The sequence below is a fragment of the Populus trichocarpa genome, chromosome 14 (genome assembly GCF_000002775.5).
Source record: "Populus trichocarpa isolate Nisqually-1 chromosome 14, P.trichocarpa_v4.1, whole genome shotgun sequence".
Classification (NCBI taxonomy): Eukaryota; Viridiplantae; Streptophyta; class Magnoliopsida; order Malpighiales; family Salicaceae; genus Populus; species Populus trichocarpa.
In genome coordinates this window covers 8034042-8053591 of record NC_037298.2, presented here as the reverse complement: position 1 = coordinate 8053591, position 19550 = coordinate 8034042, and the positions used below count along the sequence as shown (strand labels likewise).

Here is a 19550-nt window from a genome sequence, read left to right as displayed (position 1 = left end):
AGGTGCCCAAGCCCATTAAAGGTGAAAGTGGGTATGAGCGCGCTGCCTGGACCTAAACACGCTAGGCTCGTGCATCATAACTTGAGGCCATGAGAGGTGAAAGTGGGTTCGGGTATGCTGCCAGAACCCAAACATGTTGGGCTCGGGTGTGACAGTCTGAGCTCATGAGAGGTGAAAGTGGGTTTAGGTGCGCTACTAGGACCCAAACACGCTGAGCTCAGGCATATTAGAGGTAAGAAATGGGTTCAAACGTGCTGCTTGGACCCAGGCATGTTGGGCTTAGGGCGCACTCTCGAGTCTGGGCACATGAGGCTTGGGCGTAGAAGCCCTAGCCCATGGTGATGCCAGGTATATCATGCCCATACTAGGTGTACTCCTTGCATGGGCTCGGGCTTCTTGCTCAAGCTCATGCTTTCTAGGGAGTTGGGTTCTAGCGACCATACCCGAGCCCACTCCACTTTCCATGGGCCCTTGTTGTACTTTGAGCTTGAGATACCTAGCTCGAGCCTAAAAGGTGTTCTTGATAGGCCTATTTTGAGGGATTTTTCTGGTCTATTTTGAGAGGGAGGGGTTTGGGTCCATTTTACATGTACAACCATTAATTATAACAGTTTGTTATCTAAATTTCAAGCATTTTGGATAATCGTGACCGAGAAAATAAACTGCATTAAAATTACTGGTAGCAAGAAGCCCTACCAACCAGAAGTTTGAGGGCATCAACCTCAAACTACTTGTTCCATGCAAAATAATTTGGAGTCCTAACTAACCAGAAGAAGACTCGGCTCAAAATTTAGAAGATCAATCACTTTCCATGTCTTCCTTAATAACATCAATTCCACAAATGTCTCGAGGATGCTTTCAAAATTATTTACCTCTCATGGTGCGGATTTCTAAACTGCAATGGAACTATGGTGTTGTGGTTGAATGACTGCAATCTGACTATGCACTCCTTTTCTTAACTAATTTCACACTACTTTGTTTGTTTCTCATTGTATTTGGCTAAATGTCACGTTGCTTGAGATGTTTATTTTAGATGTAGTTTCTTTTTTCAATAATAAAAGTATTATATGTGTGTCAATTAAAACTAAATTTTTTAAATGATAAAAAAAGTTAAAGAATAGAAGAAACCTCTTTAACTACCAAGCTAATCTATTAAACATCCATCCACTTATTTTTTAAGAGAGTGATTGAAGGTTTTTATAGATGTTGCAACCCATGTTTCATAATTTTTTAATTTTAAATTAATATTTTTGGATTGTTTTGTGTTTATTTTAAAAATAATTTTAAAAAATAAAAAAATATTATTTTAATAATTTTCAAGTAAAAACATTTTAAAAAATAATTACTTTCACCAAACACCCACCCCATATGGCCATTGCTGCTAATACAATTAAATCAGGGTAATTATATATTTTTAGTTTTTTTTTTTTTTTTTGGGGGGGGGATTTGTTTTCTTTTCTTGGCTTTTTTTATTATTATTTGTAGGAGAGAGCACACAAATTTAAAAGGTTGTTTTCTTTTCTTTTTGAAGACTCTTTTTTAACTAAAATTGAAGAGAGAGAAGCTTTCAAAAATAATTCACAGTGCATTTGGAAAATTCTGAAATATTACTTTTTTTTAATGTCCTTTTGAAATTGTTTTTTTTTTTATTTATTTAATAGATTTGTTATGTTTTGGATCAATTTAGCTGAGATACTAACACGTCAAATGAGAGTGATTCCACATCATGACTGTGTTTAATAGATACTCAAGCAGACCGTACGACTCGAAGTGGTGTCTTCGAAGCCCTGTACTCTTAAGACAAATTTTATAGTTAAAATGTGATTCTACCACAAAATAGAGATGTTCTCTTTGTTTTCTTGTTGCTTTTCAGATCGCCTTGTGTGTCCACCTGTCCTCAAAAGTGCTGCTCCTTTTTATCTTATTTTTAGATCTTTTGATCCATGGATTGGCTAGTTAACTGGCGGCCGGGCGGCCGGGCGGCAGCCGGTGCTATGCATGATGCTTCAACTTTATAATTTTTATTTTATTTGCGAGAGAAAGAAAAACAAAGAAAAGGAGCAAAACATTAATTACGTCGTTATCCTTATCTCAGTGGTTAAAGTTTCTACATCAGCGCCACCCAGTGAAATCAGAACAATTTTTAATGACAGGCCGCTTGTGCTTGCTTTTATCTGAACTAGTTTCCCAGTTCCCGGCCCACACGGGTAGGAGAGTGTCATGTCCTGCAGCCGGCAGCTTTTTTTTTACAATTAATATTGATGTTTGAATTAACTATTAATTTTATATATTTTACAATTAACAACCATAAAAATATTTTTTAGAACTCAAACTAATAATTTCTAAAAACAAATTTAAAGTTTAACCAGTTGAGTTACACTCCTCTAAATTACCATCAACTATTTTAAAGAAAACTCGAGAATGTGGTAAATTTGTTTTTGAAAATGTTTTTTTTATATATATTAAATACTATTTTTTATTTTAAAATTTTATTTTTAATGTTAATATATTGAAATAATTCAAAAATACTATAGATCAAAAGATGTAAAAATATTTAAAAAATTAATTTAAAATAAAAATAAATAGATTTTATCTTTAACAACATCTTTTGCAGCTCAGTTCTACCTACCTATCTATCTGCATTAAGTTTGCCCTTCACCTCATCTCATAGGTTATCAGAAAGAGGGCATAGGGCAGCCCTGCTTGGGCAAAATTAGGAAAACCTCTCTTAATTAAACTTGTCCTGTTACATTTTATGGTTCATCCCAGGAAGGTTGCTTGTTGCTAATATGTGCAATGACATTGTCACCTCACCAAATCCAGCAGTAACCAAATGCAATGCATCTTTTTATGCTTGGCATGTTCCCGAATGTGTCTGCACCCACAATAGAAGAAGAAGAAGAAGAAGAAGAAGAAGAATTATTTCTTACATGGCATGCTGACCATGATAATAAGTTCCACATGGCAAATCCAAAATGTGCATGGACATAGAGATGGTCTCGCTCTTCTTTCAGCCAATCAAGTGGAGGGAGGAAGGGGGCCATCATGTTTTTCCCATATGAAACAAATATCTTGACATTTATGTGCAACTGTGGGGGTGGGTTTATTTTATAGCAAGGTGGGGGTGGTGCTGATATATACATGGTTGTTCATTGCTTTAATATATTATAAATGCGTGAAAAGAAAAATGAGAGAAAGCAAATTGAGGTTCCTGTCATCTATTGCCTAACTTCCTTCTTTCCTTTCCCTTTTCTCTCTCTTAATCAATTTGATTCGAGTATGATCCCAATCCTCTTCTTTCCTCTTTCACTGACTTCCCCTAGTTAATATTCAGAGCAATTCTGTGTTTCTTCAAAGCATTTTCGGGCATAAGTTAGTAAGAAGCGGTATAGCAGCAAAAAGTGTGTCATGGATAGTTCTCCCTCTAGAAAATTGGACTCTAATGTTTCCGAACTCACCCCGGAAACTCAGACATCTAAAAGAAGGTGGGTTGGTGCTCTTCTTTCTTGCTTTTGTTTTCTTTTATATTCTCGCCAAGTATAATTTCATTTTGAAAAGCTTGTTGATTTTGATGCATGTTTCTGCCCAGGGCTTATTCTATACTTTATACCCCTGATTTATTTGAGAATATTGTGCTTGCTTTGTAGGAAGATGGTTGAGAAGATTGTTGTTAGAGTGAGGATTGGAGAAAATGCTGTGAAATTAAAGAACGAAGGGCCACCTTCTGATTTCTGGTCTTGGAGGAAATATGGGCAAAAACCTATTAAAGGATCTCCTTATCCAAGGTTTACCATCTTCTTTCATTAATTTTTGGATCAAGTCTCTTCTCTCTTCACTATATATGTCTTTATGGTCTAATATGTTTTTTTTTCTTCTTAATTACAGTAGATCAACGCAACTCATACTTTTTGCTAATGTTGATTTAGTAGCTTACATTTCAGAGTAAAAAAGTGAAAATCTTCTCTCTATCCTTTGGATTTTGCCAAAATGTTCCAAATACTACTTTTGTCCATCATTGTTTCTCCATGATGGTTTTTCCTACACAAAGCAAGAGTACTTGTCACTGGTTTTCATGCTTCTCTCTGCATGCAGGGGCTATTACAGGTGTAGTACATCGAAGGGCTGTTCAGCCAAGAAACAAGTGGAAAGATGCAGGACAGATGCTTCGGTACTCATCGTTACTTACACCTCAAATCACAACCATCCAGGTCCTGATCTCCATGACTCTAACGTGAACCAACAACCAAGAGATCCCGAAACCCCACCGACTGATCTTGTAGATCATCCCATAACTCCCAAACAAGAGAAACCAGAAGAAGAAACAGGAGAAAGGCACGATCATCCCATCATGCCAAGCACTGATGAAGATGTCAGTGAAGGTCACAATTTCCACTACTTAGAATCCCCAATAAGAATTCCTCAAGATATCATGATTAGCCAGGACTACCCTTTCACTGAGAACTCGGAGAAAAGTCATGACACATTGGGTATTGTCTTCGACGAAGAGCCCATCTGTTGCTCCAGACTGATGACATTTTCAGCACCCAAATCAGAAGAGAACAATGACTTCTTTGATGAGCTAGAAGAGCTACCCACATCTTCATCTTTCACTAGCTTCGTGAGGGGCAATTTTTTCGATGAAAGGATTCCTGTTGTCCCTTCTTGATTCTAGTTATTTTTTTATATTTTTTTTCGCCTTTTGGGGCTTCCTGCCTTTGAAAAATGTAGTTAAAAATGTCCATGTATAATATAGGGCACTTCTAGTGGTAGTTGTTTTCTTCGAAGTGAGTAAAGTAGTAATAAAGTTGCACACTAACACAGAAGGTAGTGGAGTAATAAATATATCATCTTTTATAATTAGGTTTCTTGAGATTCAGACTAAATGCTCTTGACAGACGAGGAACCCACATCTTTCACAGTGAAGGAGGAGAGAGGGGGGGGCCGGCCTCCTGTGTTTGGTTGTTGGGTGTGTGTTTTTGTATTTAAAATTAAACAAGGCACGAGGTTCACGAGTGAGTGCTTAAAGATATCTTAAGAGATAAGTCTCTCTCTCCCTCTCTCTCTGTTACTTTTTGGTGAGTGGGTGATTTGGTGGGAGAGATGTTTGGCCTTTTTGGAAGTGCCTTGTTGTGCAGCTTTGATTGAGCAATGGTAAGCATCGCCCTTGTCAAAATATAATGGTGCTTTGCTCTATGTCTTCGAGCGTGTTAGCAGTCGCAGATTCTGCTGTAGACAAGGCGAATTCAACGGATACTTTTCTTTTGTTGGGGAAAGGATTGCCGTCAGCCTCAAAAACGCCTCAACTTGTCAAATATCTCATATCAATCAACTTGTCAAATATCTCATATCAATTTAATCACATGTCTGAAATTTTTTTTTTTGGGGTAATAGTGAGTATTTAGGTTATTATAAGTGTACGTTGATTAATAATTATCATATAAATTTTTAGTGTTTCTGAGATTTATGATATTAGAACTAATGATTTTTAGGGAGCAAACTTAAAATCTGATCAATTGAGCTATATTCCTGAGAGTTGCCATCTGAATATTTTTTAGACAGTATGAAACCCCACATGAAATCTGCTTAAACTTAATATGAAATATATATTTATATTTTTTTAATGATATATGTATATATATATATATATACACACACTTCAAATATATATTAACGATAAACTTGATAGATAATTTAAATCTTTTACCCTATAAATAATGATAGATAGACGAGACAAGATGTTTCAAACGAGACTCGTTTGTATTTTTTATAAGACATGATATATGAACTTCTTTTGTTTGTCTTTGTTTGGTTCTAGGACGAGTCGAAATAAAATACAAAAACAAATTCTATTTTCCCTCGTATTTTTTTATTATACATGCTATTTATTAAATACTTTTAAATGGTTTTATTTTTTTTCACTCGGAAAAAAAACACTATAGTTTCGAGCACAATAAGTATAGATTCATCAGTACATTGTCTTACTTGCATTAAATTCAAAATTATAGGAAATTTATTTTTTCTGTTAATAAATGCATATTTTATATTATAATTATTTTCAATAAATATATTTCATTTACCTTAAAATAATATCAAATCTTGAATTAGAAGAATGACATGTAATAAATTTTATACATGTAAAATCATATAAAAATAGATTGGTAAAAAAAATAATTATTGTACATTTTCTAGCATATATAAGTAATAAAATTAAAATTTATAAATTCAACGCAGGAAAATGTAAAAAAAAAACAGAAAAATCTTATGAAAAGAAGAAGAAGAAAACAATATGGGCTTGGAGTTGACCCCAAGCTTGTCTGGGCCTTACTCCAAGACCAACCATGCAGACATGGATGAAGCGTTGTTCTTGCAAATGACGTGTCATTCAATGACTTCTTCAACCTTGCCCAAGCAAGAGTGGAATTCCAGCGAGGGATGGTTGCAAAATATAAAATCCCGATTTTCATATCTTACCCTTGTTAACACAAATCTAACATAAAAATTCATTTTTCAACGAAAAAACTAAACACAATATTCAATTTTAAAGTTTTTTTTTTATCTTTGAAATTCAAATTCATATATTTTTCTAAATTCAACAATGAAATGACTATATGATTGGTGTTGCAATATGCGGTGGGCTGATTTAATTTTTTTTTAATAAAAAAAGATTTTTAGACGCTGTTAGTATATTTTAAAGAAGTGAGAAAAATCAACGACTCAAATTATAGAACCGTCTAGGTCTAATAAGCTGGTTTTATTTAATTGTATGATCATAAAAAAAAATAATGATAAACATGTCAAATTAAAATAAAATTGATCATGATAACTTGCACGAAAAAAAATACTTAAAAAAAAATCATGAAGCTCAATTTTCAAGTAATCAAATATCGAATGATAAAATTGAAAAAACAATAATAACAAAAAAAAAAAACTCACTTCAACCCGAGTTAACATGTTAAACCCGCCAATTGCGAGTCCTGAAAACAGAGAGATAAAGAAGTCTCGGAAACCAAACATGATATTTTTTGTCAAATGCATATCCCTTGTGCCCTATATGTTATTCCAAACCCAACCTCATGTAACGGAAGGGAAACATTGGAACTGTAAACATAGTAACATAGACTGAAAATGTTTGACCATTCAAGGAATATCTTGAAAACTTGTATATATTTCAGGGGCATATGAGTGGCTTACGAAATAATTAACTGGATGAGTTTGTTGGGCTTGTTCAATCTCTTTCTCAGGATTTAGTTAAACTAAAACTCGCCAAAAAGAAACAGTTTATGAGAGAGAAGCGCAGTGTGGAGAAAAGGCTCTGCCTGAACTACCAGAAAAGCATGTTCTATAATTCCCTGGAGCATAGATATCAATATTCTTGATCATTAAAACAAACTCAGGGTCTTCTTTGATCAATCTCATTCAACTCTACAATTTAAAGTAACAACAACCGAGAATTTTACACGCTAGACGTGTCATTGTTGATCTGCTGCAGCTGCAAGAGGCTGGAGAACCTTGAGAGGATTCAAGATAACACCATCAATGAGCCCATAGTCCTTGGCTTCTTTCGCACTCATGAAGTAATCACGATCTGTATCTTGGTTGATCTTCTCAAGACTTTGACCAGTGTGGTAGGCGAGATACCCATTTAGGTTTGCCTTGTGATGCAACATTTCGTTTGCCTGAAAATTATGCCGATTTAAGATATGAGAAAGTGTGCCGGGAACCAATAGGTCTCCCATAACACAACAAAGAAGTCATTTCAGATCAAGACCTAGTTCGTGTCAGGAAATAGGAATGGCTATAAATCAGAAGCACTAGGATATACCTGTTAAAAAAGCTTCACAAATCACAAGCAAATACAAGTCTGGGAGAAAAAGGATGCATACCTGGATATCTATGTCAGATTGCCCACCTTGAGCTCCACCAAGAGGCTGATGGATCATTATCCTTGAATTCGGCAAGCTGTATCTTTTTCCTTCAGTCACATAGGAAAAGAGAAACATATTCAGTAAATTTTGAAGCAGCAACCACAGATTCGAACTTTAAATCAACAAGTAATGGGCATTTTACCTTTGGTCCCAGCACTAAGCAGAAAAGCCCCCATACTGTTTAACCAAAATAAAGAGAAAAAAGACAGATATTTTTAGTAATGGAAAATGTTCAAGAATGCCAAGTGAAAATTAAATGGTATTCTTAAACGAAAATTATTTTCCCTTTCCCACTATTTTAGCAGCAATAAATCTTAAAATAATTTTTTTACACTTAATACAGAATGCTAGTGGTTCTATAAGCACTCTATTCATAAGAAGTGATTGGAAAAGGATCAAGTGCAGAGTTTAGTATACTAAATCCTCAGCCTGGAAGAGGAAGTGTGGCAGTAGTTTTGACAACTATCGGTAGTCCTTAACTGGGAAAAAAAATACAACATAGAATTCTCAGATCCTACACAAATTTCATTATATGCGTCATTGACAGTGAAGCATCTAGCTCAACTGTGTTATCAAGGAAAAATCATTGGGTGAGCATGGCTTCCCATTACCCCACACTAATAAGAGGGCAAGTCTCACAGTCCTTTAAGTGTGGTCTAATGGTGAGTTGACCTCACCTAGTAATTATCGTTCCCAAGGATCTATCATAAGAACATCAATGTTGATCAACTGCCATTAGCTCAAGATTTTGACACCACATTATTTAAGTTATTCCCATGGTACCCATGCATCTACTGAGAAGGTACCCATATAATTCTCTAGTCATCAATAAACATTACACTTAAACAAGACCAACAATCTACATCACATAGTATCCATAGAAGTTCCAAAACCAATGCTGCTTCACTCATGGGACAGCAAGGTTAGAATAGTTGAATCCAATCTATGATAGAAAAGCTACTGTTAATCATTCAATTACGTTCCTTTAAAACAACTATTTCTGCAAACAAATGATGAATAAAAGAAGCAATAAATCAGTCTATATTGATTCATCACGCAACAAAGGCCGAAGTAGTAGGAAAAATGTAGTAAAAACCAGTGATTCATTTAGCTGTTAAGGTATAAATGACAAGAAAGAATCTTGTACCTAGCTGCCAGTCCAACACAGACAGTGGAGACATCAGGTCGGATATGCCTCATTGTGTCAAATATTGCCATGCCTAAGAAAAAGTACAGAAGAGAACATGTGAGAGAGAGTCCGAAAAAGTAAAACCAAGACTCCTTACGCCAAGGTAACTGGGAAAAAGGTAACAAATAAAAGAAGACTTCAATCTAAAAAAGAATTACCAGCAGTAACTGATCCTCCAGGAGAATTCACATACATAACAATATCCTGCTTGGAAGAAAAGGCATGCCCTAATTAGTAAACTGCTTCCCCATTTCTTCAGATAAAAGGACAGTGTTAAAACAGGTTCATGTGGTTGTGTTGGTGCACGTGCATGTGTTGTAGTTATATAGCTTGACTAAATTCAGTTAACAATGGCGAGATAAGATCATAAACTTTAATGCTGTTGGAGGTTCAGAAGCAGATGGAAATTGAAATGAAGTTGACAATAATATATAAGAAACAAGCCAGCCACAATGAAAAGTCACCAAACTCACCTTGTTGGGATCAACAGCATCGAGATAGAGAAGTTGAGCAACAATAATGTTTGCCATATCATCATCAACAGCTCCACCACAGCGTATAATTCTCTAGGAATTCAAACAACAACAAAATCAAACGTTGTATAAAAACAACCAAGCATTCAAGACGATAAGCAAGCACAGGAAGATGTTTAACCTATTCACTTACATGTTGAAAAAGTTGACTGATAACACTCTGGAACCGTTCATGCACCATCGGTGGTGGTCCTTGAGCTTGAGCTCCATTGGCATAGGCAGGGAAGTAGGGTGAAGAAGGGATTTGCACATCATCCCTAGAAAACCAGTTCCACATTTTTTTTCTCCATTTATTAGCACATCAAGCAAAATGAAAACAGCAAGTTAAAAGGTGTAAAGTCTCTAATAAACCCTGCCTACCTTATAGACCAAATCCCCTGTCGCGAACTTCTCTCAGGCGCCCAAAACTCACCAGAGTAAACAGCCTTCGGCGAAGATGTCTGGATAGTCTTCCTATCACTGACTAACTTTCTCAATTTCCTGCAACACAAGTGGAGAACGAGGACACTTGAATTTCTCGACTATCTATGGCAAAGATGAAACATTTTTTTAAAAAAAGACGTAAAAATCTTCTAGCATCCTTGTCTAATGATACCAATTATCAGTGCTCAAAAGAGGATTTTCTAGTAGAGCTTAAATCCGACCCTAAAACCCTCTGTTTCCTTGCAGATTTTAAAAAAGAAAATAACTTTCTTTAACAAAATGCAAAAAGCTTCAATTTTTTATTTATTTATTTATTACTCTTCAGTGAATCCAAGAATAATGATAATAACAGTAAAACCATCGAGTAATCAGCAAACATCCTAGTCTTAATTTTCTTTAATATTGCTAAATTTTCTAGACCCAAAAAAAAAAAAAAACGTTACAGATAAATCAGTAATAAAAAAGGGAGGAGGATTAACCTGGAACGGAGAGGGTGGAAGGCGAAAGCGAGCTTGTGGGTATCAGGAGCTGAGCCGACTGAAGGGTTTGGCGAGAAGGGAAGGGAGCTGAATCTGAGGGAAGAGGCCGATGAGGAGACGCATGAGTGTGCCATTTCTAAGATTATTTTTTAGTGTTTCGAATCAACTAGTATTAGCGCCTTATCCTATAAAAATCTTAGGGCTAGAGGAGGAGGTAGTTGATGATATTGCTAGTGTGTGCCTGAGAGCTCAGCTAAAAAACGGATGATAACGCCTCGGCTACAACAGAGACTGAGACTTGCTGAATATCTTCATTCTGGGTCTTTCTTTGACCCGTTTGCCAAACGGGTGGTATCGGTCCGCTATTTCTGTGACCCGTTTGCCTTTTACTTCCCTTTTTTTTTTTTTTTTCCCTTGCAACATCATTTCTAGTGGATTTTTTTTTCTTCTTCCAATACAGCTGTTTGGTATTCGGCCATTCGTGGCGTGTTCCTTTCCAATAAAAAAAACAAATAAATTAAAATTTGATTTCTCTTTGTTAATGTATCGTAGTCACTAACATGTAACAAATTTATTCTATCAATCTTTTTTAAGTCTTTTTTTTAAATCCTGCATGATAAGATATACTCTTTTCTCATGAGAAAAAAAACTGATTTTGGTTATCTTTAAAATATATTTTATTTAAAAAATATCAAATTAATTTTTTAATGTTTTTTTATGATTTTATGTACTAATATAAATAAATCTTAAGAAATTTATTTTAATATATTTTCAAGTCAAATATACTTTTAAAAATTATCATGTAGTATAATATTAAACACACAAGAATGAAATCTAATCACTATGTTTGGGGTTTTTTTAGAAAAAAATAGCATTGTAAATTAAAAATATTAGCAGAATAGCACAATTGAAAAAAAAATTGGTGAAAAAATATAGTTTGCACATGTTACAATTGAGAAACGCGATATTTATAATTTATCATCATTCATATTAACGACATCTAAATAAAAATTGGCAGGAGAGATTAGAGAGAAAAGAAAAAAGAAAATGACATCGATGACACACCGGGATTTCAATTACAACATCATTGGTATCATCAGAAAGATCTTGGGTAACGAATTCAACGACACCAAGAAAGATCATCAATAGTGAACCGAGTGTGCCACACTTGTCGTCCAAAAATGACGTGTGGCTCATTTATCTTTGACGACAAGTGAGGCATATTCAGGTCAGTGTTGATGTCTTTTTTTTTTGTTGTTGGATTAATCTTGTCGAGATCTTTTATATGATATCGGTTGCGTTGTAATCGGAGTTTTCAGTGTTTCTTTAATGTCTTTTTTTTTTCTCTCTTCTCTCTCCTGCTCATTCAATTAAAAAATTTAGATGTCGTTATTATTCATAATAGCAACAAGCTATAAATGTTGCGTTTTTCAATCATAATATGTACAAACAATGTTATTTTACCAATATTTTTTTAAAAAAAATTATAATAAGCCAAAAAGAGAAAATAGCCCCATGTTTGTTTGCATGTCATAGGCATGAACATCCTAAAAGCGACCACTTATGATTAATTTCTTTTGCGATAAAAAAAAAAGGAAAAAGAAAAAAGAAGAAGCAAGAATCTTACTCCCCATAAGGAGAGAATTAACTTATATAGAAGTAAATAACCTTAAAGTAATTATGAAAGCAAGAAACATTGCAGGATTTCTCTTGGAAGAGGAGAGCGAGAGAAAAGGTACAATTTTACTCCTCATTCCCAATATAATTGTTTAACGGAGACTATTTAGTAAAATGGAAAGATGATAAAGAAATGGAAATTGGCAATTTGAATTGGAACTGCAGGAAAAAGAAAAGCACGAGAGTTTCTTAAGAATCAAGGGAGTACCATCTTTTTTAGTAAATTATTATTAAAATAATCCCTATAGTCTTACAAAAGGTTTTAAAACTAATTAATTAATCTTTTAATAAATGTTGACCGAACTTAATTTAATATTACTTTATTTTTAAAAAAAATTACTTCTTTTCTCATCTCTATTTCTATGTTATCCATTTGTTTTTTTTTTTTTCAATCTTCTTAGTTCTCAAAACAAATAAATAAATTAAGTTAAAAAAGATAGAATAAATGAAAAATACAAATTAATTAGTTTTTAAAACTAGAAGGATCATTTAATTTGTTTTGTAGAACTATAATTTATAATGTACTGATTTCATGATTGTGTTGGATGGACCGTCACCAAGTCACACCATCATCGAATGGCCATGAAAAATCCATAAGAACATTACTTCAAGAAACATTACTTGCACTCAACCAGTAGACTTAAGAAGGTAGGGGGAATTCTTTATCAAGTAAAAAAAAAGAGGAATTAATCAGAAACATCATTTTGATTAAATTGAAAGCTCTCAGTAACATCATTTCCATTCAATTGAAGACAAATTTCCATTAATCAACCCTTAAGCTATAGTTTTTTTTTTTTTTTGAATATCCTTAAGCTATAGATGACAGAAAATGAACCATCCATATCTGTATAATCCCTCTATACTGAATAAAAAATGCCTCTTTGCTAGCCTGGCCCCAGTAGTTATATGATATATTAACATGGCTATGCAGATATATCTTTAAGCGTCATCAGTTAGTTTCATGCTGGCTCTGTTGCTGAATTGCCTTGTAGCACTGTAGACTGCAAAGCGGAAGCTTCGACTTGGAATCTCGATACTTGTATGGGTTAGTACAAGAAGGGCCCGCGCACTTCTCTCTTGGAGGAGGATAGCTGCACATTCGGAGAGAATTCATATCATCAATAAGCAATCGTTGATATCAGTTTGGCCTAGTAAATTTGGTGCTTTGGCATGAATTTTCAATTAGCAGAAGAAAACAAAACCTGCAGGGTTTAGAGTCGAATATACTAGGGAGACCCATTTCTTTGGGAAATGTCACCACAGTCCCTGTAGGACCCATGACCCATCTGATGGTACTCGATGCATGCATCTCGGCGTTGGTAGCCTTCTCCTAAACATGAAAATGTGAGAAATTTGAACGCAGCTTTGTATAAGACACTATGAAGTTTACCAGACAATTGCGGATACCTGTGCCAACTCTTCCAGACGCTTCTTCACTTTCTCTTCTCGTTTTTTTCTGCTGGAATCTTGACCGAGAATTTTTCTTATAGCTTCAGCCTACAAAATCAAAACCAAGAAAAAATAAAGCCTTACAGCTTCAGCCTACAAAATCAAAACCAAGAAAAAATAAAGCATATGCCTGTTTAACCTTCGTGGATCTCCATGCATATGGCATACAACTGTATATACACAAAAACAAACCTCAGATTCCCTAGCAGCCTTCTCAACCTGCAATCTTCGTCTCTGAGCAGCCTCAGCTTTCTTTGATTGCTGCTCGACCTCCGTAAGTTTCTCCTTTTGCTCTGGAATGAACAAGAACAAGCAATCACAAGAGGAAAGCTACAATTAATAAGAAACTAGAGTTCTAATGGACAATAAAACACATATGGAAGCAATTCATTCTCACTTTTTGATGGTGCAGGTGGTAATCCATTTGGAAACTCAATTAAGTTAGCATCAGGAACAGAAGAGCCATCTTTGCTTGACTGAAGAGCCCGTTGACGCTTAGTTAAAGTCAGCTCCCTCTTACCATCTGTCAATGACTCAACATATTCCTTTTTCTGCTTCTTCTTACTACCTGCGAACTCACCATCAGATAATGGTTCTTCTTCCTCGTAATCTTCATCCTCTGGTGCTTGGTCTGATCTGGATATTTTTTTCCCATCTTTAACCAGCCTCGAAGCACCAATGCTTCCCAGGGTAGAAAGTTTTCGTTGTTTCTTACTTGATTCATCATCATCATTTCCATCATCTTCCTTATGTCCTGATGGGACTTTTAACTTGAGTTTCTCTAGGTATCGGATCTCGTCGTCATCGTCATCCTCACCAAATTCCCCATCCAGAACATGCCTCTTGGGGGCCCGCTTGTTCTTACGTTCGTACTTATTTCCTTGTTTCCCAGCAGTATTTTTGCCCGAAGTCTTCCCCATTAAAAAATCCTCTTTCCCGAGACTAAACCCTCCTCTAGAGAATTCCTTCCAAGGAACTCCTTGCAAACCTGGCCTCTTACCTGAAACAAAACGTTCCTCCTCTAAATTCCCCTGCAATAAAATAATTTAAAATAATGAGATTACACCAGATTCTAACATTACTCAATAATGAGATCACTTATTAGGTGAGATACTGAGATAATACACATTAATGTGGTAGATATTCTTCCATAAAAGTGAAGACAAAAAGGATGCCAAATAAACCCACATAAACAAATCTATGTGCGCAAGCCGAAAATTGGTGTCAACAACTGATCCAAAAAATGCAAGTAATGATGAAGAATTGGTCAAATTACCATGCGAGTAGTTCTATAAAGTATTGCAAACTCTACGTGGAAGTTCTTTAAGTTATACACCTCCAACAAGCAGTACAAACCTTCCAGCACACTATTAAGAGATAGGTAATTCTTACTTTAAGTTAAAAATAAATATATAAGTTAAAATTAGTGCAACAGACACAGATACAAACCTTCAGGTGCACTGTTAGGAGGTGTGTGATTTCCCAAAGGTAATTAAAAAAAATACTTGACATTTAAATTGGTATTTGGTCAAAGTGAACGTCCAAAAGCAAATGCAATACATTTAAATTGGTATTTGGTCAAAGTGAACGTCCTAAAGCAAATGCAATGCATGAATAAGCATGCAAGAATTAAGAGGTCGCCATAATTCAAGCAGTCAGGATGACAAGAACACCTGAAGACTAAGTTTCTGCCTTGTGTTGGAGGTGTCTGAGAATCGGGGATTCTTTGTAGAAGGCACGCCATTAGTAGTCGAGTTGGCATTAATTGTGTGTGTCACATCACCAACCTTAAACTTGACCTTTTTAAACTTGCTTTCATTTCCTAAAACATCTAAACTCACTCCTGACTGCTCTGAACTCCAACTTTCACCATTCCTTCCACAATACATATTTGCAGTTCTAGACTCCACATCCATGCATTCCTTCAGCTTGCTTTTGCTTCTCCAATTCGCAGGGGCAAGAGCACCTTCACGAGAAGTTTTATTGTTAACCACACTTCTCCTTGGGTGACTGTCAGAAAATGCTCTTTTTCTTTCAGCTCTAGTAGTAGCCGAAGAAACCCTGGACACGGATTGATTAAGACCAAATTCTTTCCTCCTACAATTATCAGCATTCTCATCACTGGAAGCCTTGCTCATGTCATCTGAAGGTGGTGATATCGATAATGATGAACGATCATAATTGTCAGTAAATGTCTGGGAATCCTTAGGTCGGCGAGAAATTTGACTCCTCTTCTTTCTTACTGTGCTTCCCATGGCATCAAACTGAACAAGACCCAACTCTTCCATGTGGTGAAAAACTACCCACTCATTGTTGCTTCAAGTCAGATAAGCACAAAGTCATAATAACCACCTATTCCAAAGATGGCTTTCGTAAAACCTGCATCAAAAACCTAAGCAATTATATTGGATAAACCCTGAAAAAGAGCTAACATGCATATTACTTTCTCATCACATTAGAATAACCATGAGAGTGGAAAACTGATGCGAGAGGGAATAGAAGAGTAAAGCATTCAAGGCATAGCATCCAGAGAAGTCATTCCAAAACGGAAGATACAAGTAATAAATCTTGGAACTAAAACCAAATAAAGTAAGCGGAATTCAAAGATAGAAATGATAAAAAAAAACCTCATCACAAACAATGACGCAGTCTGCTGGCATCAAGCTCAACAATAAAACAGCAAAGAACCCAAAACCCAGGAAAACAAAACCTCATAAGATAGGCAGGCAGATACAAGATAAAGCACCAAATTACTCGATAATTGAAAATCAATAGGGGAAATCGTACAAAATTTAACCATATAAAAGTCAAAGCCCAGTGAATTGAAAACTTGAACAAATCGGTGTGACATCTAACCAAGCACAATGACCCATCAATAAAACCAATTGACAAACCGCAGCAGCAACTGAACACTTATGAATCAAAGGAAACACACAATTGCAACCAAACAGGACCCCATAAAACAACACTAACTCAATTCCCGTGAATCCTAACCGGAGACACTAAAAACATTAAAAAAATAACACAAATCAATCAACCAAAACAAAACCCACGAGAAAATATGCAGAAAACACACGATAGAATCATGCATTGATCGATCATCACAAACAGATAAATCCCCCAAAAAAAGAGAAGAAAACAAAGAATGTTACCAGAGGAGAACGGAGGCGCAGAGTGAAAAAAGCAACGAGAAGAGAAGACGAGAATAAGGAGAGAAGAGAGAGAGAAATAAAAGTGGTAGAAAGATTTGGTGGTGTTTGGTTAAGGTTATAACTAGTTTAGAGAGAATAAGAAAGTTAGGGTTAGAGAAAGAAGAATGAGGGGGGTAAAGGATTAGAGAAAGACAAGTAATAGTAATAATCTCCTTCTTGTTCTCCATTTTTTGGCTATTGCCACACCCCTCACCCCCACCCACACGCACACACTCTGTTTTTTTTTTTGGTGGGGGTGATTTTAGCCTAAGCCCTCTTTGGTTGTTTGTTGTTGTGGTGGTTGTTGTTTTTGTCTTTGACTCGGTTAATCCAACTCAGTGAGGCATGCACAATCTCTCTCCCTTTTACTCTCTCTCTCTCCCTCTCCCGTGTCTTTCCTTTTATTTCCCTCCTCTTCAGCACACGGACGCGGTTATTCCACTGCAAGTTTATGCGCAGGTTAAGGCCGTGCGCACCCGCATGTTTACGTTGAGCTTTTTGTTTAGCACATGCGCACGTTTTCGTCACGTGCCCAGTACTAATGGTACCGTTTTTGTTTTATTTTTCTGTTCGACAAAATTCAGAAGGAAAGGGGGGAAAAAGGAAAATTAAAGGGGCCTTTTGGTAAATATACATTTTCTACATCTGTTTTCCAAAAAAAATTGAAACCTGTATGTTATTGTTTTTGGTTATCAAAGGTATAAAAACCGGCCACAGATTTTCAAAAGCTCTCGTGATTGATTTATATATTGTGTCCGATGATTTGGGGTTCGTGTTGACTTTGGAACATCGATGTTAAGCTACAACCAACCATGTCGGAGTATCGGTTTGATCCAAGTTCGAGTAACATGATGTGCATCGATCCATGTCTCTAATATCCCACTTATATTAGTACATTTGTAAAAAATATAATTGTTAATTGTACCGAGCTTTTTATTAAATTTTATTAATAGGTGACGTGTCATGTTCATGGGATATGTTTTAAAATCATTATTGAAACATTATGTATATATATATAAAAACAAAAAGAACTAGGTATTTTCCCAACTCAGTGAAGGAGCTTGCATTTTTAATTTTAAGTAGAAATTTTAAAATAAAAAATAGGGAATTAAAATGCAAAATATAAAGAAAATACATGGTTAATATCAAATTCATGACAATTTTAATTTTAAATTAAAAATTTATTTTATTTATTTTTAGTCCTTGATTTAAAAAGAAAGAGGGTCATTAGAAAACAGAGAGGAGAAAGAAAGTTGCTAGTGCCAATGATTTCAGCAATCAAAATGGCTTAACTTGGTGTCAAAAGGTTCTATTTGACGAGATAAGTTTGAAAGTGATGGTTTTTGGCCTTCGTCTTGTCAGAAACAATTGACTAAGTCTTGGGGCTTTATGTGATTTCAGGTTGTCTTTGTGATTTTTTGCTATTTTAAAGCCATAAATGGGTTTATTAAAATTTATAAAGTGTTTCTTGGATATTTTTATGTGAAAAAATAATTGAAAGTAAACCTTTTTTTTTTATCTAAAAGTCAAAACCCAACTTTCTTGTGGTTTTTAGATCAGCTAAGATGGCCAAAACTAGAAAGTTACCGACGTATCATTTGATTTAATTTTTTAAAAAAATAAAAAAGAGCCAAAAAAAATGTAAGCTCAGACATGTGGCTTCAAGTTTCCAAGCCCGCACATGCTTAGGTTCGGGTAGTTGGCTGGGCGTAAGGGCATGACCTGCCAAACCTAGTAGCGCCTAGTCTCTTTTTTTTTATATAAATTTTTTAATTAATATCCTCCCTCTTTTGTATGTATTGTTTTAGTTTATATAATTATTTTTTATTTTTTTATTTTCATAATGTTTAAAAGAGATTAATATAATTTTTATTTTTATTTTTCATTTGATATAAACAAATTGTATTTGTATGATGTATTTTTTAAAAATCTTTTGTTTTTTATGAGAAAAAATAACTTCCACAATAAAATAACAATAAAAACGCATGAATTTGAAAGAAAAAGGGGTATTGAATATTTGCATACCCATCCGTTTTTTAGCTTTTATAAGAAATATTGGCTTAATACTTTAATATTTAATTAATAAAAATTATTTTTAAAACTCATTTTATTAATGATCAATAACTTCTTAGCATTTCTCAGTTAAGAAAAAAATATGATACAATGAAACACATCCATCCATAATATGGGTATATTCTTCTACAATTAACTTGAAATCTAAGCTAGTAAATTCGTAATTAATGGATGTTATTTTGTTGAATTTATACATGGAAAGACAATGGTTTTTTCAATATTAAATTGATACTGAAAAAAAATTCTCTCTTAAATCTTGTTTTTTTAAAAATAGAATTTATAGTGTTGGTGAATAATGGTCAAGATAATATTTATACGGTGTCTGGAAATACGGTTGAAATCATGTTTTTTAAAAATTTGAATTTTTTTTAATAAATATGTTTTTTATGTTTTCAAATCGTTTTGATGTGCTGATGTCAAAAATAATTTTTTTAAAAAATTATTTTTTTAATATATTTTCAAACAAAAAATACTTTAAACCGCTACTACATTTCCAAATATCCACCGCTCATGAATGGATGACAAATAAAAACTCTCTTGACTAGGATTTCTCAAATAATATTCTTCTTTCAAACCACGCATGCAAACAATTCTGTTGCTATTATAAATCA

At 34.7% G+C, this 19550-nt stretch overlaps 3 protein-coding genes across 5 annotated transcripts; 1 reads left to right on the top strand and 2 right to left on the bottom strand.

Annotated features, from left to right (window-relative positions):
- The first annotated feature begins 2673 nt into the window (after positions 1–2673).
- LOC7455426 (probable WRKY transcription factor 65) lies at positions 2674–4857 on the top strand. Of its 2 annotated transcripts, none has more exons than XM_052447277.1 (3): positions 2674–3485; positions 3648–3785; positions 4093–4857. In XM_052447277.1, exons 1-3 carry the CDS (start codon positions 3409–3411, stop codon positions 4664–4666), a joined length of 789 nt encoding a protein of 262 aa, XP_052303237.1. In that variant the 5' UTR covers positions 2674–3408; the 3' UTR covers positions 4667–4857. The 2 variants fall into 2 exon arrangements, with proteins under 2 accessions (XP_052303237.1, XP_052303238.1); XM_052447278.1 differs by having other exon boundaries at positions 3470–3485; positions 3652–3785.
- A 2442-nt stretch (positions 4858–7299) lies between these two features.
- Positions 7300–10890, bottom strand: LOC7455425 (ATP-dependent Clp protease proteolytic subunit 5, chloroplastic). Its single transcript, XM_002320257.4, has 9 exons — positions 10550–10890; positions 10008–10127; positions 9781–9904; positions 9588–9680; positions 9273–9318; positions 9073–9145; positions 8068–8102; positions 7884–7972; positions 7300–7676 (listed from the first exon to the last, which is right to left on the bottom strand). Exons 1-9 carry the CDS (start codon positions 10681–10683, stop codon positions 7470–7472), a joined length of 921 nt encoding a protein of 306 aa, XP_002320293.2. The 5' UTR covers positions 10684–10890; the 3' UTR covers positions 7300–7469.
- Positions 10891–12912: 2022 nt separating this feature from the next.
- Positions 12913–17262, bottom strand: LOC7455424 (uncharacterized). Of its 2 annotated transcripts, XM_024585597.2 has the most exons (7): positions 16828–17258; positions 15349–16054; positions 14073–14706; positions 13868–13968; positions 13634–13723; positions 13429–13556; positions 12913–13317 (listed from the first exon to the last, which is right to left on the bottom strand). In XM_024585597.2, exons 2-7 carry the CDS (start codon positions 15961–15963, stop codon positions 13176–13178), a joined length of 1710 nt encoding a protein of 569 aa, XP_024441365.1. In that variant the 5' UTR covers positions 15964–16054; positions 16828–17258; the 3' UTR covers positions 12913–13175. The 2 variants fall into 2 exon arrangements, with proteins under 2 accessions (XP_024441365.1, XP_024441366.1); XM_024585598.2 differs by lacking the exons at positions 12913–13317; positions 13429–13556 and having other exon boundaries at positions 13664–13754; positions 13800–13968; positions 16828–17262.
- Positions 17263–19550: the final 2288 nt, after the last annotated feature.